General features: G+C 44.3%; 1 protein-coding gene across 4 annotated transcripts in view; it reads right to left on the bottom strand.

Moving 5' to 3' along the window:
* Nucleotides 1-19,648, bottom strand: part of CCK (cholecystokinin) — a 43,243-nt gene that overhangs the window by 1,078 nt on the left and 22,517 nt on the right. For 2 of the 4 annotated variants that reach the window (XM_084860415.1, XM_084860414.1), the window contains one exon: nucleotides 10,112-10,360. In XM_084860415.1, coding sequence (XP_084716541.1) covers nucleotides 10,112-10,358 — 247 coding nt within the window. In that variant the 5' untranslated portion in view covers nucleotides 10,359-10,360. Of the gene's footprint in view, nucleotides 1-10,111; nucleotides 10,361-13,153; nucleotides 13,210-14,974; nucleotides 15,536-19,648 lie in introns of those variants that run through there. The other 2 variants (XM_084860413.1, XM_084860417.1) reach the window with 2 other exon arrangements.

Genomic DNA, 19,648 nt, shown 5'->3' with positions numbered 1-19,648 from the left:
GAGTGTGGTACACCATGGGCATTTGAAGACAAGTGTCTATGTCATCAGATGTATGCTGCTGGGGGCAGGGCTGTGGCTTCAGGGGCGATAGGAAACATGGTATCCTGCCACTTCTGTCCCCTCCCACCCCTTTCAGATCTCTCAGAGGTTCTCTGAGGCTGCATTTGCCACCTTGGGAAGTAGCTGGCATGGTTCTTTCCATGGCTACTTCAAGGCGGCTGGGGCAGGGATCAGACTATGGAGGCCCCCTTTAGTAGCAGTGTGGCTTTTCATTATGTCTGAACTGGGCTTCTGCATGTGTGTTGATGATGATGGTAATGATCTATTGGCTTAACTTTGGAGAAAGCCTTAAACTTGGTTTCAATCACCGTAACTCCCTAGCTATTGCACCTATCCTTCTGAAACTTTGCAGGTGTTTTGCCTCAGGAGACCTCTATGATGTGTGCTATTTTCATGCAAATTGCCCAAAAACACACAGGGGGGAAGGGAAGGGGAAGTGAATCACTCCCCCTGTGCATGCACACACATGCACAAACACACACACAGAGGGGCTGTTGACACAACATGCTAACTCACACGCAGTGATTGTGTGTGGGTTGTTGTTGAACTGTGGGTTGTTTGTTGAACTGTGGGTTAGTGTGTTGTCTGAATCCAGGACATTTTCTGTAGGGTGGCTTGTTAATCATGCAGTGTGGCTTATTTTTCTTGAACAAGCCTCCTTGAGAACCCATGGTTTGTTGCTGGGTTATTCTGGGTGGTTAAGAAGCCACACGGCATGGTTAATAAGCCACTCTGTGGAAAATGTCCTGGGTTCAGACAACATGCTAACCCATGGTTCAACAAACAACCCATGGTTCAACAACAGCCCATACTCAACTACTGAGTGTGGGTTAGTGTGTTGTGTGAACAGCCTCAATGTGCAAGGACTGCCTTTCAACATTAAGCACTACATCTATCCTTCAGAAACTTTGCAGGATTTTTACTTATAGTCACTGCCTGGGGGTCTGCCATTTTCAGAACAATGGACTGCAAGAAAGATAGGGGAATAAGTGCATCCCCATTGGGATAATCTTAAAATGTCAAGGCTGCTTTTGTATAAAGACCCATGTGTCTATTCATCTGAAACATAGCAGGCTCAAACCCTTCAGAATGGGCAACTACTCCTGCAAATTCATCCAATTTTGCCAGGAAATAAAAGAGTTATCAGCAGTTCCCTTTAAAAAAGAACATCAAAATATAAAGGCATGTAGCACAAACCCCCCCCGGAACCTATAGTTCTGACATTTCATAGGCATAATTCCCTCCTAAGGGGTTACTATGCCTGCAAATATCATCCACATCAGAGAGAAAAAAAGTTACCGCTATTTTTTACCGCTATTTTTTAAATTTCCCATGATGGACAATGGGAGGCATGAACCTTGGGTGCAGTGCCCAAATCAAAGTTGGAGGCCACCAAATTGGTGCAAGCAGAATCAAGCCATTTTCTGAAGAACTGAACTGGAGTCTGAATTGGATATGGGGGTCAGTGCACGTTGTTGTTCTTGTTGTTATTTAACAACGACAATGAAAACAACAATGTCATCATCACTATCTCAGGGCAGGGAGCAGGAAATTCATTTTCTCAATGCTGGGAAATTCCCAATCTGGCTTCCACTTTCTGTTATAATTTACTGAGCATAATGGTTAATTTAGAACTGTTGGTGTCCAGAGATATTTCTTTGCATAGACCCTCTTTTCCTTTTAAGAACTGATGTAATGTTCTCAGCTTTTCATCCTTCATAAACTCACACTATGGCAAATTTAGATTCTTGTGGAACCTTAGACTGATGGATATACTGAGGCATAAGCTTTTGTGGACTAGAACCTACAAAGGTGACACCACAATAAATCCCAATTTAGTCATACTTAGAGGAGACCCACTGAAATCAATTAGTATGACAAAATCTGCATCCAACCCCTAGTCTTCAGGAGCTGCCAGACTCTTTGTTATTTTTGGCTGCAACAAACATACAGGCAAATTCCCTGTTGGAATGTGTCAAATAGGGCTTCTGAATTAATGAAGATTGTGTAGCAACATTGCTCAGTGGATTATGATCATAGATGCTGAAAGTTGCTTCAAACCAACATTTAACATAATAGCAAATGCCAGAAGGTATGAATACATAACTAAGCCTTACCGATGCAATATTAATGCCTGAATTCCCAAATGGCAGAAATGCAAAGTATATAGGAATCTAAGGCTGTGATCCTCTATCAACTTACCTAGCAGTAACTCCCACTGAGCTCAGTGGGACTTACTTCTGAGTAGATATATATAGGAAGGTGCTGCAAAGCTGCAGTCCTAAACCCAGAAGCCCCACCGATCATAGTAGGACGTACTTCAGAGTAAAAATTTGTATAGGATTGCACTGTAAATAATAGGCCATTTTGAGGATAGCTCTCTTAGCCTTTTACTTTGAAATGAAGAGGCTTTGAAATGAAGCTTTGAAATGAAGAGGCATTGACTTGTGCTCTAGAAGAGTGCTCTGACTACCCAGTGGAGTTCATTTTGTGAAATACAAATGTGGCTATTGAGAAAACTTTTACCCTAATGGTCCAGAGGGAGGAATATGATATTGGGCTAGGAAAAGATTGCTCTGATAACAAATGTCCTTCATCCACCAATCTCTTTTTCCTTTGCCCACTTACGTTCTTATAGTTTCCCATTTGCTGTTGTGACTATAATGTAGGAGTGTACGAACAAGCCTTGGGGAACTTGGAATGCAATTTAGGCTCCAATTCTCAAAGTGCTTTTACAGAAGTAAGCTCTACTGAAATCTGTGGGTTGATTTAATCTTGTTTTGAATTGGCATTTTAGGCACCGCTTTTGCTGACAGTCCTCTTCCTCATTTGAAGACATCTGGCACGTATGGCAATAAACTGTCTTACAGCAGCTTGGGTCATTGGTCCAAATAGCCAAAGCCTGACTGGAAGAGGCTCTCTAAAGACACAGAGCTCAACAACATGTTACATGCAAATGTATGCACTTGGAGCTTTGCAACTTTCTTATTTGGAGAAGGTGGTGGTAGTTATAAGCTGCTTTGAGAGGAAACAATTGATAATGGAGAAATAGAGATTTATCCAGTCAATGTGGGGTAATTGGAGTTACCCGTTATTGCAACACTTCCTCATTTTGAAGCCTCCCTGATTTCATTTTCCATCTCAAGATCACCCTGAGCATTCTGGTCTGGGGGACAATAGCAACTGAAATAATCAAGGAGCTGAAGCAACTCCCCTGTGAGGAAAAGTTACACCATCTGGGACTGTTTAGCTTAGAAAAAAGGTGAGTAAGGGGAGACATGACACAGGAGTACAAAATTATGCATTATGTGGGGAAAGTGGACAGGGAGACATATTTCTCCCTCTTGCATAATAATAGAACCTGGAGTCATCCCATGAAGCTGACTGGTGGGAGCTTCAGGTCAGATAAAAGGAAGGTCCTCTTCATACAGTGCACAGTCAAACCATGGAATTCACTACTATAAGACGTAATGATGGCCACCAATTTGGATGGCTTTAAAAGGGAATTGGGCAAATTCACAGTTGTTGTTGTTGTTGTTCAGTCATTAAGTCGTGTCTGACTCTTCGTGACCCCATGGACCACAGCACGCCAGGCCTTCCTGTCCTCTGCTCTCTCCCGGAGTGTGCTCAAGTTCATATACATTGTTACAAGTCTTGATGGCTATATGCTACTTCCAGTATCAGAGGCAGTATGCCTATGTGCACCAGTTGCTGGGGAACATGGGCAGGAGGGTGCTGTTGCACTCATCTCCTGCTTGAGCATTTCCCGTGGGCAGCAGGTTGGCCACTGTGTGAACAGAATGCTGGACTAGATGGACCTTGGTCTGATCTAGTAGGGCTCTTCTTATGCTCTTAGTCAATCTGCAGACATGTCACAGACATTTTGCTACAAATGATCCAGGTGGGCCCTCAAGTATAGTTCCCCCACCCCCAGTGCTACAGCTAGGTAATTTTGGATCTGGGAGTTAATAGTTTTTTGTGGGGCCTCTTTAGACAGTCATGTGAATTGTTTCAGTTATGAAGTACACAAGTAACGTCTCCTTTCTCTCTCCCCCTGCTGCCCCACCATTCCATGCTTTACATCTGCTTCTATATTCCTGATATGTTAGAATAGGCAAGCAAGCAAACAAGCAGTTTGCTAACCCTGATAAAAAGTTGTACTCCAACCATGTGCAGTTTCACATTTTAAATTCACGTAAAGCATAGCACCTTCATGACTACAGGAATAAAATGGAGTTTGCTTCTGCTGCCCTGATGCTAAACACATTTACTTGGAGCTAAGTACCACCTGTGTTGTAGAAAAGGATAATATATTTTTAAAGTAAAAATAATTAACTGAGCACTTGTAACTAAGTGCATCCATGGATGGTCACCTCCTGACTATAAAATATTTTTTTAAAATAAGAAGGAAGGGAGGATGCTGCAGTGAGCAGAGTCAGCATTAGCAGGCCAAGGTATGTCCATATTGGCCCTGGTGTTGATAACAGGACTGTTTGCCACTACTTCCATCACCTGCTGCTCCCTGGGGGTCATTTGGGGCCCCCTGGGCTGTGGAGCTCTGGACCTCAGTCTTGAGGTCCAGCCTTAGCTGCCCCACTGTTTCCCCCAAACTTCCTGCCTGACTTTCTTTAACTGGAAATCCTATTTATGGAAACAAAGAGCTCATAGATGCAAAGGATATTCACAACTGTTCAGCTATGGCCCCTCCCCTGCAAGGCAAAGCCTGCTGAAGCTTAGTGGAAGGCTTTGGGTAGTGTCCTGTTCTACCCCACTAGCTTATGGTTGACACCCATACACCTATCTGCAGGACAGAGATACATAATCCTCATTCAGTTTAATGGAACCTAAATTCCTGTTCACTTCCCTCTGGTTCTGCTGTGAGCGAAGCTGCTATGCCTAGTAGTGAGGCAACTGCCTAGGAGTGAGCCCCATTGAATTCACTGGGACCTGCTCCTTGAGTAGTCAAGTTTGGGATTGCATTATAAGACTCTTTTCTACCTCTGGATTCCTTACCAATTGCATCAATCAGCAGTCACTAGGACTTCATTTGAAGTACACTAGAGTTAGGCCACCCCCTTCATGGATCACTGCCTTGTTGCGCGAAGGGGCTTGCATAACTCAGTGAAGCCATAAGCTATGCCGTGCAGGGCCACCCAAGATGGACAGGTCATGGCAGAGAGTTCTGACAAAATGTGGTCCACTGGAGAAGGAAATGGCAACCCGCTTCAGTATTCTTGCCAAGAAAACCCCATGGAACGTATCACAAGGCTAAAAGATATGACGCTGGAAGATGATACCCTCAGGTCGGAAGGTGTCCAATATACTACTGGGGAAGAGCAGAGGGAATTTCCAAGTAGCGCCAGAAAGAGTGAAGCGGCTGGGCCAAAGCCGAAAGGACACTCGGCTGTGGATGTGTCTGGTGGTGAAAAGAAAGTCCGATGCTGTAAAGAACAACATTGTTTAGGAACCTGGAATGTCAGATCAATGAATCAAGGTAAGCTGGAGGTGGTCAAACATGAGATGGCAAGACTGAACATCGACATCTTGGGAATCAGCAAACTAAAATGGACAAGCATGGGCGAATTTAATTCAGGTGACCATTATATCTACTACTGTGGGCAAGAATTCCTTAGAAGAAATGGAGTAGCACACATAGTCAAGAAAAGGGTGGGAAAAGCAGTCCTGGGGTATGATCTCAAAAATGATAGAATGATCTCAGTACGAATCCAAGGCAAACCATTCAATATCACAGTAATTCAAGTCTATGCCCCAACCACTGATGCCGAAGAAGCTGAGGTTGATCGGTTCTATGAAGACCTACAACACCTTCTAGAACTAACACCAAAAAAAGATGTCCTCTTCATCATTGGAGATTGGAATGCTAAAGTAGGAAGTCAAGACATAACTGGGATAACAGGCAAGCATGGCCTTGGTGTACAAAATGAAGCAGGACAAAGGCTAATAGAGTTTTGCCAAGAGAACACGCTGATCATAGCAAACACTCTTTTCCAACAGCACAAGAGGTGACTCTGCACATGGACATCACCAGATGGTGAATATCGAAATCAGATTGATTATGTCCTTTGCAGCCAAAGATGGAGAAGCTCCATACAGTCAGTAAAAACAAGACCTGGAGCTGACTGTGGCTCAGATCATGAGCTTCTTATTGCAAAATTTTGGCTTAAATTGAAGAACGTAGGGAAAACCACAAAACCATTCAGGTATGACCTAAATCATATCCCTTATGAATATACAGTGGAGGTGACAAATAGATTTAAGAGATTAGACCCGATAGACAGAGTGCCTGAGGAACTATGGACGGAGGTCCGTAACATTGTTCAGGAGGCAGCAACTCAATGCATCCCAAATAAAAAGAAATGCAAGAAAGCCAAGTGGCTGTCTGATGAGGCTTTACAAGTAGCTGAGGAAAGAAGGCAAGCGAAAAGCAAGGGAGAAAGGGGAAGATATACCCAACTGAATGCAGAGTTCCAGAGAATAGCAAGGAGAGACAAGAAGGCCTTCTTAAATGAACAATGCAAAGAAATCGAAGAGAACAATACTATGGGAAAGACTAGAGATCCCTTCAAGAAAATCGGAGATCTCAAGGGAACATTTTGTGCAAAGATGGGCATGATAAAGGACAAAGAAGGCAGGGACCTAACAGAAGCAGATGAGATTAAGAAGCGGTGGAAAGGATACACAGAAGAACTATACAGGAAAGATCTTAATGTCCCTGATAGCCATGATAGTGCAGTCACTGAACTGGAGCCGGACTTCCTAGAGAGTGAAGTCAAGAGGGCCTTAGCAAGCATTACTAACAACAAAGCTAGCAGAGATGACAGTATTCCAGCTGAGCTATTTAAGATCCTAAAAGATGATGCTGTTAAAGTGCTGCACTCAATATGCCAACACATTTGGAACACTCAACAATGGCCACAAGACTGGAAAAGGTCAGTTTACATTCCAATTCCAAAGAAGGGCAATGCCAAAGAGTGTTCAAACTACCGCACAATTGCGCTCATTTCACATGCCAGCAAGGTAATGCTGAAAATCCTACAAACTAGGCTTCAGCAGTATGTGAACTGAGAACTACCGGAAGTACAAGCTGGATTTCGAAGAGGCAGAGGAACTAGAGATCAAATCGCCAACATTCACTGGATCATGGAGAAGGCAAGAGAATTCCAGAAAAACGTCTATTTCTGCTTCATTGACTTCGCTAAAGCCTTTGATTGTGTGGATCACAACAAACTGTGGCAAATTCTTAAAGTGATGGCAGTACCAGACCACCTTACCTGTCTCCTGAGAAACCTGTACGAGGGTCAAGAAGCAATAGTAAGAACCGGACATGGAACGACCGATTGGTTCAAAATTGGGAAAGGGGTACGACAAGGCTGTATATTGTCGCCCTGCTTATTTAATTTATATGCAGAGTACATCATGAGAAACGCCGGGTTGGATGAATCACAGGTCGGAATTAAGACTGCCGGGAGAATTATCAACAACCTCAGATACGCAGACGATACCACCCTAATGGCAGAAAGCTAAGAGGATCTAAAGAGCCTCTTGTTGAGGGTGAAAGTGGAGAGTGCAAAAGCTGGTTTGAAACTCAACATTAAAAAAACGAAGATCATGGCATCTGGCCCCATCACTTCCTGGCATATAAAAGGCAAAGAAATGGAAGCAGTGACAGCTTTTATTTTCTTGGGCTCCAAGATCACTGTAGATGGTGACTGTAGCCATGAAATTAAAAGACGCTTGCTCCTTGGGAGGAAAGCTATGGCAAACCTAGACAGCATAGTTAGAAGCAGAGACATCACCTTGCCGACAAAGGTTCGTATAATCAAAGCTATGGTTTTCCCAGCAGCAACATATGGCTGTGAGAGCTGGACTATAAGGAAGGCTGAGCGCCGAAGAATTGATGCTTTCGAACTGTGGTGCTGGAGAAGACTCTTACGAGTGCCCTGGACTGCAAGGAGGTCAAATCAGTCCCTCCTAAAGGAAATCAACCCTGAGTGCTCATTGAAAGGACAGATACTGAAGCTGAAGCTCAAATATTTTGGCCACCTAATGCGAAGAGAAAAGTCACTGGAAAAGACCATGATGCTGGGAAGGATTGAAGGCAAAAGGAGAAGGGGACAGCAGAGGATGAGATGGCTAGATAGCATCACCGATGCAATGAACATGGACTTGAGCATGCTCCGGGAGAGAGCGCAGGACAGGAAGGCCTGGCGTGCTATGGTCCATGGGGTCACAAAGAGTTGGACACGACTGACCGGCTGAACAACAACAACAAGAGTTAGGGGACACAAAAATGAACAAAGAAGTATTATGCATTTGAGGATCTAACAGCAAGTATCTAATTTGAGGATCTGATGGCTTTGCTTAATTGTACTGCAAGAACTGCACCAGTAAAAGGAAGCTCAAAAAGCTGAGATCTAGTGGTGGCCTCCTGAAAGGGCAAGAAAGAGTAGCTGATTTCGGCCGCTTATGGTTAAATCATACTCTGCTCTAGGAAATAGACAAATTTGTGTGCATGCATAATCAGTTGAGTTTTGTAACTGCTATCAAGGTTGACTAGAAAATAAGATATCTTTATTATTATTATGTCTTTTATATTGGCCTGTTATAGATCAGGTGCTCTGTGGACAAAGTTATGACAAGACGACAGTCCCTACCCTAGAGAATACAGACTATATGAAGACTGTTTTTTTTTTTTTTTAAGGCAGGCATATGTATCTCCATGATCTTGGTTGTTGTGCTTTGCATATCCTGTGCAGTGAGGACTTGGTCCCATGAGTTCTTCCCCACAGGCATACCCTAGCTGCCATTAGAGGATGATGACATGTCCCTAGAGCCCTCTTCCAATTTCAGTACTATTAAAACTTTTTATGAATGTAGTTGCAGCACCACAAAGCTAGCTGCTATGGCCTATTTCCATTTCATCACAAGCCAAAGCCATCATGATTGAAGGATACTGACATCCTTATGAACCTTCTGATGTGTTAACAGCATCATCAGAGGCCCTGCTTGCGGACTCCCCATTAAGGTCTGTAAGGTCAATAGGTACAAGAGCCAAGGTCTTCTCAGTAGTGGCCCTTGCTCTCTCTCTCTCTCTCATGAGATAAATACCTGGCTCCAACTCTTGCTGTTTTTTGAGGGTTTTAGAAACATATTTGTTTCCTCTGACTTTTAACTGGTAGGTTGTTTTTATTTATATATATATATATATATATATATATATATATATATGCTGTTTTCGTTACTGATTTATTCTTCTTTTTAAAACAAATTAATTTATAATTTTAGGAAATTGCTATATTGATACAGAATTGTATGCTTTATATTCTAAACTGTTTTAGGAAGACAGTAGTCTTGAAAGAAAGCTAAGAAAGGCATTAAACAAGCAAAGAATTGAGCAAATTGAGAAATATTTGTGCTTTCTTCATGGGAAGATATGTGGTCTGGTTAAAAAAAAACAAGTATGGTAAATAAAAAGATATGGGGTTGGATCCAGGATCTGCCTTCCATAAATGGAAGGGCTCTGCTCACAGGAGGTCTCTCCAACCAATTTTTGGGGGTCCCCTCCCTCCTCCACATCAGAGATCACCCCATTCGGTAGTCTCCCTGCATTTCCAGGGAGCTGGAGAGGAGGATGGAGTGGGGAAGTCCACTTCCATCAGCGCAGTTGATACAGTGTAAATCTAGATCCAACCCATGGAGATTTTATAAATATGTAGATAACCAAACATAATTACATTAACAGAGAACCTAATAAAAGGATGTATGAAAATCAGGAGACATGCAGCCCCAAATCCTATGCATATTTACTTAGAAGCACCAGCCACTCCTGCATGAACTGTAGCATATACCTAACTAACCAAAGACAAAGGACCGCTATCCCAATGGTTGGAATAACAAGATTCAACTTGACCGCCTATGCTTTGCAAAAAGTCTGCTTAGGTGAGGTCAGCCTGCCTTCACTTTGGATCTTAGAAGGGCACTTATTTGACACCAAAGAACACTTGGTTAGAAAATGATTTGATATATATACCTCTTCGGGCTTGCTGGAGGTACTTGGCTAACAGAGCTCCCAGGTTGGCTTTTTGGTCAATGCTGCCTTCCACCCGCTGGTTGGATTTGCCAGAGGCTGGGGTACGGGCATGCCGGTGCTTTTCTAGCAAACCCTGCTCGAGATCGGTGACCACGGAATTGGCATTGTGAGATCCTGATGTCTGCTGCCCGGAGGAGCTCATGGACAGCACTGCCAGGAGCAGGCAGAGGCAGATCCCACTGTACATAGCTGGGGAAGAAAAGGGAGAGGAGGCTGTCAGGGTCCCAACAGGCTGCTGTGCTGCTTTGGACAAAAATTGCATCTGCTTCCCAAGACATATTCTGGAGGGTCAATTATACAAGAAAGAGAGGCAGTTGACAACATACATCAAGACTTAAGAAATACCACTGAGATCTATGTCCAAGACTGATGATGTAATGAGCAAAGATCATCAATCCATTGCAAGGCTGCTTAGTGGGAGAGTGTCTTCTCTGTGCCACATCACCTTGCTAGACCAAAACCAATCTTGGCTTTTTCTCTTGCATGAGTTTTTTGACACAACAGAATTTGCTGCTGGGGGCGGGGGCAGCAGCTTTTCTCTCTTTTATAAGCATGGGCAATGTTCTGTTGTGAAAAGATGGCAAAAGGTTTATTTTGGCATATTTGTGGTAGCTATTTCTCACTGTATGGCATTTCTTACAGAGACGAAACATCAAAGTTGACTTCTGTCCGAGATAATTTCTGTATGGATAAGAATGTTATGCAACATCCCAAGATTACACAGCCTATTGTGTTAATTTCTCTGGAGTAAGTATACCCCTCTGCTCCAGTTTCAGATTTGCACTGACGAAAGCAGGTTAGAGAACCACTAGTGAAATATATAGGGATGTACGAAAGTCACTTACCTTTTCGAAGGGTGACATTCATGGTGGGGGGGAGGCGCTCCGTCCCTCCCCCCGAAATTCTCTCCGGCCAGCTCCGCTCTGTGGAGATTCCACGGAGTTGCCAGTCGGGGCCGCCCGCAGCTGGACATCTGGCCGCTGGGCAGCCTGCAGGGACGCAAATGGTGGCTGCCGTAGCCGCCTCCATTTGCATCCCTGTATTTTGCCATGATAGGCTATGTAAATATTTACATAGCCTATCACGGCAAAAAAACCCACAAAAAAACAGCAGATGCAAATGGCGGACACCATTTGCATTCCCTTTTTTTTTGCTGTTTTAGCCTACATAAATATTTACGTAGGCTATTATAGCAAAAAAAAAAAAGGGGGAACACAAATGGCGGCCACTACGCCATTTGCGTTCCCTTTTTTTTGCTGTAATAGCCTACGTAAATATTTACGTAGGCTAAAATGGCAAAAAAAAAAAAAAAAAAGGAAATGCAAATGGCGGCCTCAGTAGCCGCCGGCATTTGCATCCACTGTTTTGTTTTGTTTTTTGTCATGATAAATACTTACGTAGCCTATCATGGCCTCCGCAGGGATGCAAATGGCGTCCCTGCGTTAGCCGTGATAGGCTACGTAATTATTTACATAGCCTATCACGGCTATAATGAGGAAGTGAACGGCGGCCGCAGATGTGGCCGCCATTCGCAAGTCAGCGTGGACGGCAGCAGGTAAGTGCTCTGTTTCGTGAGCCTTTCGTGGGGTGGAGGGGCGGGGGGCTTCGTTCCGCCACAGATTTCGGAGGGCATTTGGCCTCACTGAGATCCATGGCGGAATTCTCTGACATCCCTAGAAATATGCCACTTTTAACCACCAACCTGATTGGGAACAGGACAGAGCAACTAAAAGCTGGTTATCTGCATTACAGTGATCTTAAGAATGTGCCCTTAATCCACCATCCTAAGCATCCCTAGGTGGTTTCACATACAAGTGTGTGGAATATATATATGTGTCTATGGGGATGTTTTGTGTGAGGGATAGAACTGTGTGTCTCAGAATGTGTGTGTGTGTGTGGTGTGCGTGCTTGAGGGAGGGAAAGAAAGGTAAAGTGAATATGTGGTTTTGTAGAAAGCCCACAATTTGACATGTTTATTAAATACCCATATTTTATGCAATTCAATATAACAAGCATTTCATATACATCTGAGAAATCAGAACATGACCCATCTCATGCTAAGTGTACATGCATCCCATTGATTTTAATGGGAGAGTGTATCATATATGCCCAATCAAGCAAGAGGACTTAAAAATGCTTAAATTTGGCTGGATCATGTCAAATTACCCATTCCATGCTAAAATCACCAAGCTCCTTGAACTTTAAAAATGCTACTGCACATTCTTCATTCATTACAGGCTCTGCAGCCAGTATGACTGTAAGATGGAAGAAAAGTAACAGAGTGTCAGCATTTTATTCTGCATCCAGTATCTCTGTACTAACGAACAAATCAGAAGTGAGGAATTTATTGAAAGACAACTGCCAATATTGTAATGGATGGATCAAAATCTAAATGATACAACTTTTCTGGCCGTCATTCATCCATAACCCATTATGGCTCCAATCCTATACACACTTACCCAGGAGTAAATCCTACTGAACTCAGTGTGGCTTAATTATGAGTAGATACGTATAAATTGCACTGCATATGGAAAATGGATTGAAATCAAATGACAATTACTCCCAATATATTTAGGACTGGGCTTTCAAAACGAATTCAGATCCCTGTCCTTTATACAAAAGTGACTGTAGCTTTGCCTTAAAGTATAGCACAGGCTAACACCATACAGCAAGAGTTCTTGTTAAAATCAGCCACCTAAAAGTCCAAACATGTTGCCCAAGATTAATGCAATCGATGATCATATACATTAGTGAAAGATTAAGAAAGGCAGAGATGTACAGTTTAAACAAGAGATTCATATGGAGCTGCCATCCACAATTTTGAAGACCGCAGCTGATTTTATCCTTACAATTTCTGAGAGAAACTCAGTGTAGTCTGAGAGAAATGCTAACTATATAAAATAAGTGAAGAAGCCAGCCACCAAGTGCATCATTCCCCTTGCCCTAGAATTAGAGTTCCTCTGTGAACTCATCCCGTCCTACCTTTTAAATGAGGTGCAGATTCCTGCTGTATACCAGAGAGAAGAAGCAGCCTCGAGGTTGTAGCTGAGCCCTTAAATGCTGCCCCTTAAATAGTCTAGTTCAGTGCTTAGAGGAGTGTCATTTGTTTGCACAGGTCTGACGCAATTGTGGGAGCAAGACATGCTCCACTGTATGGATGGAGCAAATTCACTTGTATTGGGACACACACACATCTGGAGGTTGGGGGGAGGAAGGATGGAAAGGTTCCAAAAGGAAAAATCATAACTCTGGAATTTAATCCTTTCTGCAGCAGGGCTATACTTCTCTGATACTCACTTCTGTCTAATAATATTCCAGGGACTTTAGCACTAATGGTTTTGCTATATGCTGAGAAGTTCATCATAATTCATGGGCACAGGCACGCAGCGACTTTGATGCAGTGACTGCAGTTAGAATTAGTGGTATTCTCTGTATTGGATGGGCATCCTCCTCTCTTTGCAGGTACAGCCAAAGCCGATCAAGACTGTTCTTAATTTTGTACAGCTGAAATCCTATGCACACTTACATGAGAGTAAGACCAACTGAGCAAATGGGCATAGGATTGGGCTGCACATTATACGTACAAAGTTATGTAGGTACGACAGGCTTAGTATTTCTGTTCCTTGAAGTCCTGACTCTCTCTTTCTCTCTCTCACACACGTACAAGCACCTATGATACTGAATAAATTCCCCACGCTGCAATCTTGAGCCAATTCATTTGGAAGTACAATATATGGAAATCAAAACAACCACTTTAGGGACAGGGGTGTTTTGTGTCACTCTTTGGAATCTTGCAGATTTTTCATATTTGAAGTAACTATTTGCAGATTGTCTTAAGAACACAACCAACTACTTGGATATAAATTGTATCGAACTCAATAGGACTTAACATCCAAAACTAATGTGTTGGTAGCTATTTCTTATTTATTTTGGCTCGGATGAGATAGATCTTCTTGGAGAAGCCAGTGCAGACATCTGCACAATATGCGGAATCTCATCCAGCTGAACTTCATGCCTTGCAGTCTGCCAGCTGCACTGACCCTCTCTATCCATTTTTGCAGTTCCAGGTAGGCTGCAAAACCCAGGAGGTTTTATGTAGCCACAACCGGTTTCTCAGCGGGTGTGTGTGTGTGTGTGTGTGGCTATCAATGAAGGGCAGGGTTCCAGCGGACGCTCGTAGCTCCTGTTTCAGTGGGGCAGTGAATCCGCCCTGGGTTTCAGTCAGAGCTCTAAAGGAGCTATCCAAGGTGCCGACCCCAACCCCCAAACTAGGTTCAGCACCTCGGATAGCTCCTTCAGGTTCTGACCGAGCCGAGAGCGGAATCACCGCCCCCTTGAAAGAGGAGCCACCATCGGGAGAACTCCCTAAGAGTCCCGCGATGCCACCCAGGCTGGGCTGACGCCGGATTTGTGCAAACAGCTGAGCCGCCAAGCGGAAAAGCTGCGATCGCTCCCATGAGGGCGGATGCACGGCGGAAGAAGCGCGCAAACACCGGCGCCCCATCTGGCGCAAGCCGCCCATTGATCAGCCCTGGCGCCAGGCCGCCCCCCTCCTCCCGGGCGACCTGGGGATTGATCGGAACGCCAGCTCCCCGCCCGGCTGTCTGTCTCGCCACGCCGTCGCCCAGCCCGGCGAGGACCGCCGCGTTATTGGCGGGGCGGCGGGGCGGGGCGGGGGGAGGAGTCCGTTCCCGGCATCTGGACGAGGAGGGCGAGGCGCAGAGCGGCAGGGCGAGCGCGCGCGCTGCGCTGCGCCCCATTAACCGGGAGCTCCCAAGGGGGGCCGGGGGGACCCCCGCTTACCTTCTCCTGCCCGGCTACTCCCCTCCTCCTCGGCGGCGCTGGGCGGGGGCGCTGGGCGGGCTAGGCCGGCCGGCCGGCAGGCGAGCGGGGGAGGGAGGGGCGGAGAGCCGCGCCACAGCGGCGAGGTCGCCTCTCGGTTCGAACTTTTCAGCGGCGGAGCCTGAGCGGAGCTCTTCGCGCCCCGCAGTAGCGAGCAGCGCGCCCCGCCCCGCCGGCCTTTTAAGCCGCCGCCGCCCTCGCCCTCGCCCTCGCCCTCGCCCTCCGGAGACGCCCGCGGCGGAGCCGCGGTGGCCGAGCGGTGAGCGCGCCCGCGCCCCCCACATCGCGGCGGCTTGGCCAGACGGGCGCGGACAGGGGCTGACCGGGGCGCGGTGGCGGGACGGGCCACTTTCTGGGATGGGGCAGCCGCGAGCCCCCTCGAAGCCGGCTCTCTCCAGCCCGGCCCCCTCCAGACTTCAGCGCCCCCAGCCATCATGGCCAATGGTCGAGACGCAGGGAGGTGTCGCCGGAAACAGCTGGAGGGGACCCGGTTGGGGAAGACTGCTCTTGAGTAGTCCGTCCCGGAGTGTCGCGGAGGCTGTCTTCTAGAACAAGACCTTCCGGCCTTTCTGCTACCCCAGCCTTCCTCACCCCGCATGTGTGTCCTACCACTCCCAGCATCCCGGGCTGGGGAAGGCTGCGCGGCACCATCCTGATACTGCTGGTCCGGTGGATGCTCTGAGGACTCGGGAAATAGCTACCCTTGGAAAAAATAAGGCAATGGCTGAGAGGGGAGGTAAAGGGATGGCCAGTTTGGTGTAGCATGTAAAGCATGAATCCCAACCTTCTGGGGCCGGTGGGCACATTTGGAATTTTGAAGGAGCACTCACAAAATGGCTGCTATGGGGAGTGGTGCCCATTCACAACACAGCTGTCATGGGAGGCATCAGCAGACACCATTTCCCAGAAGACAAACTAGGGAGGCTAAAAGAAAAATAATTGGCCCATGGACATAACTACGAGGGGTCTGAGTTCCAAACCACTCTGTTGAACCCACAGCTTTCTGCTCCAGCACCCATTTCACAGAAGTCAAACTGGTGATGCTCAGAGAAATGCACCCACGCGCACACACAGGGCATAGGCCAAACACCTCCTGCTTGCCCCCTTTAGCTCCCCAGGATGTTTCCCTACCACCACCTCAGCTTACCTTTTTCTTTTTCTGGGTGTCTGGGCACACTTCAAAACAAAGCACTGGGCTGCCAGCCACTGACTGAAACCCAGACTGGATTCACCACCCCACCAAAATCGGAGCTCCACTGGTATCAACGAACATTGGGGACCCTAGATGTAAAGAGTTCAGTTTTGATTGAGGAGACCTGAGTTCAAATCCCCAATTGCCTCTCAAGCTCATACTTGGTCCAGTCACCATCTCCCAGTTTAACCTATTATTTCATGGTACTGTGATAAGTATTGTGTGTGCAGGGGGTTGTTCATGTCATCCTGAGCTCCTTTGAGGAAGGACAGGATGCAGTTGTAATAAACAAACAGTGTTGACACATGAATGAATATCGACTCCAAGATGTATGAACTTGAGCTTTATAGCATTTAAACTATTTTCTTCTGAAGATTAGGTGTCAAAAAATATGTCACATTTTTTTGACAGATGATCACCTGTAGTGGCCATTTGGCACTCTGTTCCTATTACTTATGTTATCATGTTAATTCTAATCATAATTTTTAAAAAGAAAATCAAATGAACCACAACATTTTAAGAGGAAATGTATAACTCTAATACAAGGGATATTCACTAGACTCCCAAGGCCTACTATGTAGGAAATGTTAGATCAATTTAACACCTAGTAAAGAGAGGCAAAGCTATCATGCTTTCATTATAATTTTATTATCATGCTTTTATTATAATTTTATTATCATGCTTTTATTATAATTTTATTATCATGCTTTTATTATAATTTAAACTGATTTTACACATTGGTGGAATAATTTAAATTAGATAGTTTTACTTAACTGCTTAATGAACAAATAGAATGTAAAGGATTGCTTCAGTAAACAATTGAACTTGAGCAAAATTCACCATATTTGTATGATCATGTAAATGTAAGTAATTTTTTCTGTGGAAATGGCTCCTTAACAGTGCAATCCTATGCATGTCTATCCAAAGGTAAGTTTCATTGATTTCAATGGGACTTATTCTCAGCTAAGTGTGTATGGGATTGCAGCCTGAATATGATCTACAAATCAGTGAGACCAATATGTTTCTTCAGCCTCAAGCTCAGCCTGACAAATATTTCTGTAACGACACAATCCTATGAATGTTTAGACAGAAAAAGTCCTACAACTCCCAGTGTATCCCAGCCAGTCCGGCTGGCTGGAGCATGCTGGGAGTTGTGGAACTTTTTTCTGTCTAAATATGGATAGGATTGCACCCTAAGGATGAAAAGAATCCATGGGTACTATACTGTATGTCTGTTTATTTTATTTATTTAAAATGTTTGTATGTTGTCTTCAGGGCAGGAGCCCTCCCAAGGTGACTTGCAACAATAAAATTCATTACATAAAAACCAGTATGATAATAAAACAGCAGGCCTGTTTCTTTTCAACTATGAATATTCTACCCCATGCTGAATGGTGTGCATTGATTTGCCCCTCTGTACACTTCCCTTTTCAGTTGGTTGCACTAAGAATTGTTATAGGAGAAGAAAAAGAAAGTTCAAGCAATGACTATGTGGGAGAAAAGCTTAACCTCTCTGGGGAACATTCAGTCAATAGTTCTCTATATGTTGCATTGTTATGGTCCTAAGAACTTTGATCAGGAGCAAGACAATTATATTTTGGGATAATGAGATACTGGATAAAGGAGGAGGAGGACATATTTCTTGTTGGTACAACATCAACTAATTGGCTGTTGTCCAGATGTAACACTAAATGAGCAGTTACAAGAGAGTTGTTCCTACTAACTACTCACTTCCCATCATAAAAAGGGGGGGGGGTTCCAACTTCTTTCCTCCTGCTTCCCTTCTGTTTGTCATCCCAGCTGGATGGGCTAATTGTCACGATTCCCATCTCCCTTGCTTTGCTCCTGAGATGTCTGGTGTGCTTGTAAAACTCCCACAATCAGTACTATGAAGAATGCTCCAGTCTGACTACACAACATCTCTTCAAGGCCTTACTTGAAAAGTGTGGTTTAACTGCTTTAGAAATGGGACTTTATATTTATTTGTTCGTAATAAGGTCAACCTTTGATCAGATTTGAAGCTGTTTCAGAACTATCTAGATTGATGCAGTGGTACATGAAAAGTGATCTGTACCTCAGAGAGCTGAAATAATATATGGTATTTTAACCCTAGAGCATAGGAAGCTAACTTATACCAGGTCAGAAAGTGGGTAAATCCAATGCTAACCCTACATAGAGTAGACCCATTGAAAGGGATGGGGCTTGAGTTACTCATGACTAACAAGTCCCATTCATTTCAATGGGTCTACTCTAAGGCTAACCTTATTTGGCCACCTAACAAAGTACAATTTACTTTGATTGGTGCTAGCTCTCCAAAGTCACATGAAGAGGTTTCCCTCCTCAACTGCTCCCTGTTCCTTTAAAAAGCAAAAACAAACTGGAGATGCCAGGGATTGAACCTGGAACCTTCTGCATGCAAAGCTTGTGCACCACCACTGTGCTTTGCTTCCTCATATCCCTAATATTGGCATTTGGATGCATCCCATACAAGAGTGAGATAGAAAATCAGTTGCTCAGGCTGACAAAAGACAGACAGATTATCCCTAAATGCTTTGCTAATAAAGCCATTCCTCTCCACAGCCATGTCATTTGGAGTTCTTGTGACAGCAACTATCTCTTTATATAATACTTCCTATAGAAGGTCATCAAAGGAGACAATCTACAAACAGCCACCACATAGAAGAAAAGCAAACTACTCTGGAGAATATTCAGCCAAACTACATTTTTAATAGAAAGCACATAGTAGCAACTATACACAGTTATTGGTAAAGAGCCCTTTAAAAATAATGAGATCCCAAGAGGAAAGATTCGATTTTTTCACAGAAGAAAAGCAGGCAACAAAAATGCTATATTATATACCAGTTTAATGTTGAAATCATATATTTGCATGAATGTGTAGAATTCCATAATAAATAGATCAAGCTTTAGTATGATATCAAGTCAACATTATTTTGCATCAGTGTGAATATGTTTTAATTAAGAACACATTTTCACGTAATGCAAGTGGGGCCCTGCAATAATGTGCTGTAGTGTATCTTTGATGTGTGTTTTACTTGAGCCTGTGGTTGAGGGTGTTGAAAAAACAAAAGTTAGCCTCAAAGACAGGAGTCCCTGCACTAACTTGGGTCTTACTTCATCTGCAACATTTAATTGAAATTGTTGTTGTTGTTGTTGTAAAAGTGCAACCAGTCAATGGAGAGGTAAGGGAGATTTTTGGCTTTGAATCCAAATAAACTTCAACTTTACCTGCAATGGTAACCTTGTAGGATGAGGTCAGAAGAAGAAGAAGAAGAAGAAGAAGAAGAAGAAGAAGAAGAAGAAGAAGAAGAAGAAGTGGTGAACAGGGTATGCTGTGAATATAGAAGTCTATTGAATTGGAGGCTGGTGGCTCCAATGTCAGTGGGGTGGTGGATATGCTTCAGGTTTCAGTCAGAACTCTAAAG

Source organism: Heloderma suspectum, chromosome 5, assembly GCF_057233095.1.
Source record: "Heloderma suspectum isolate Gila_16-S chromosome 5, 16-S_ref, whole genome shotgun sequence".
In the NCBI taxonomy this organism is placed as follows: Eukaryota; Metazoa; Chordata; class Lepidosauria; order Squamata; family Helodermatidae; genus Heloderma; species Heloderma suspectum.
Note: the sequence above shows the minus strand (reverse complement) of the source record. Positions and strands in the feature narration are given on the sequence as shown.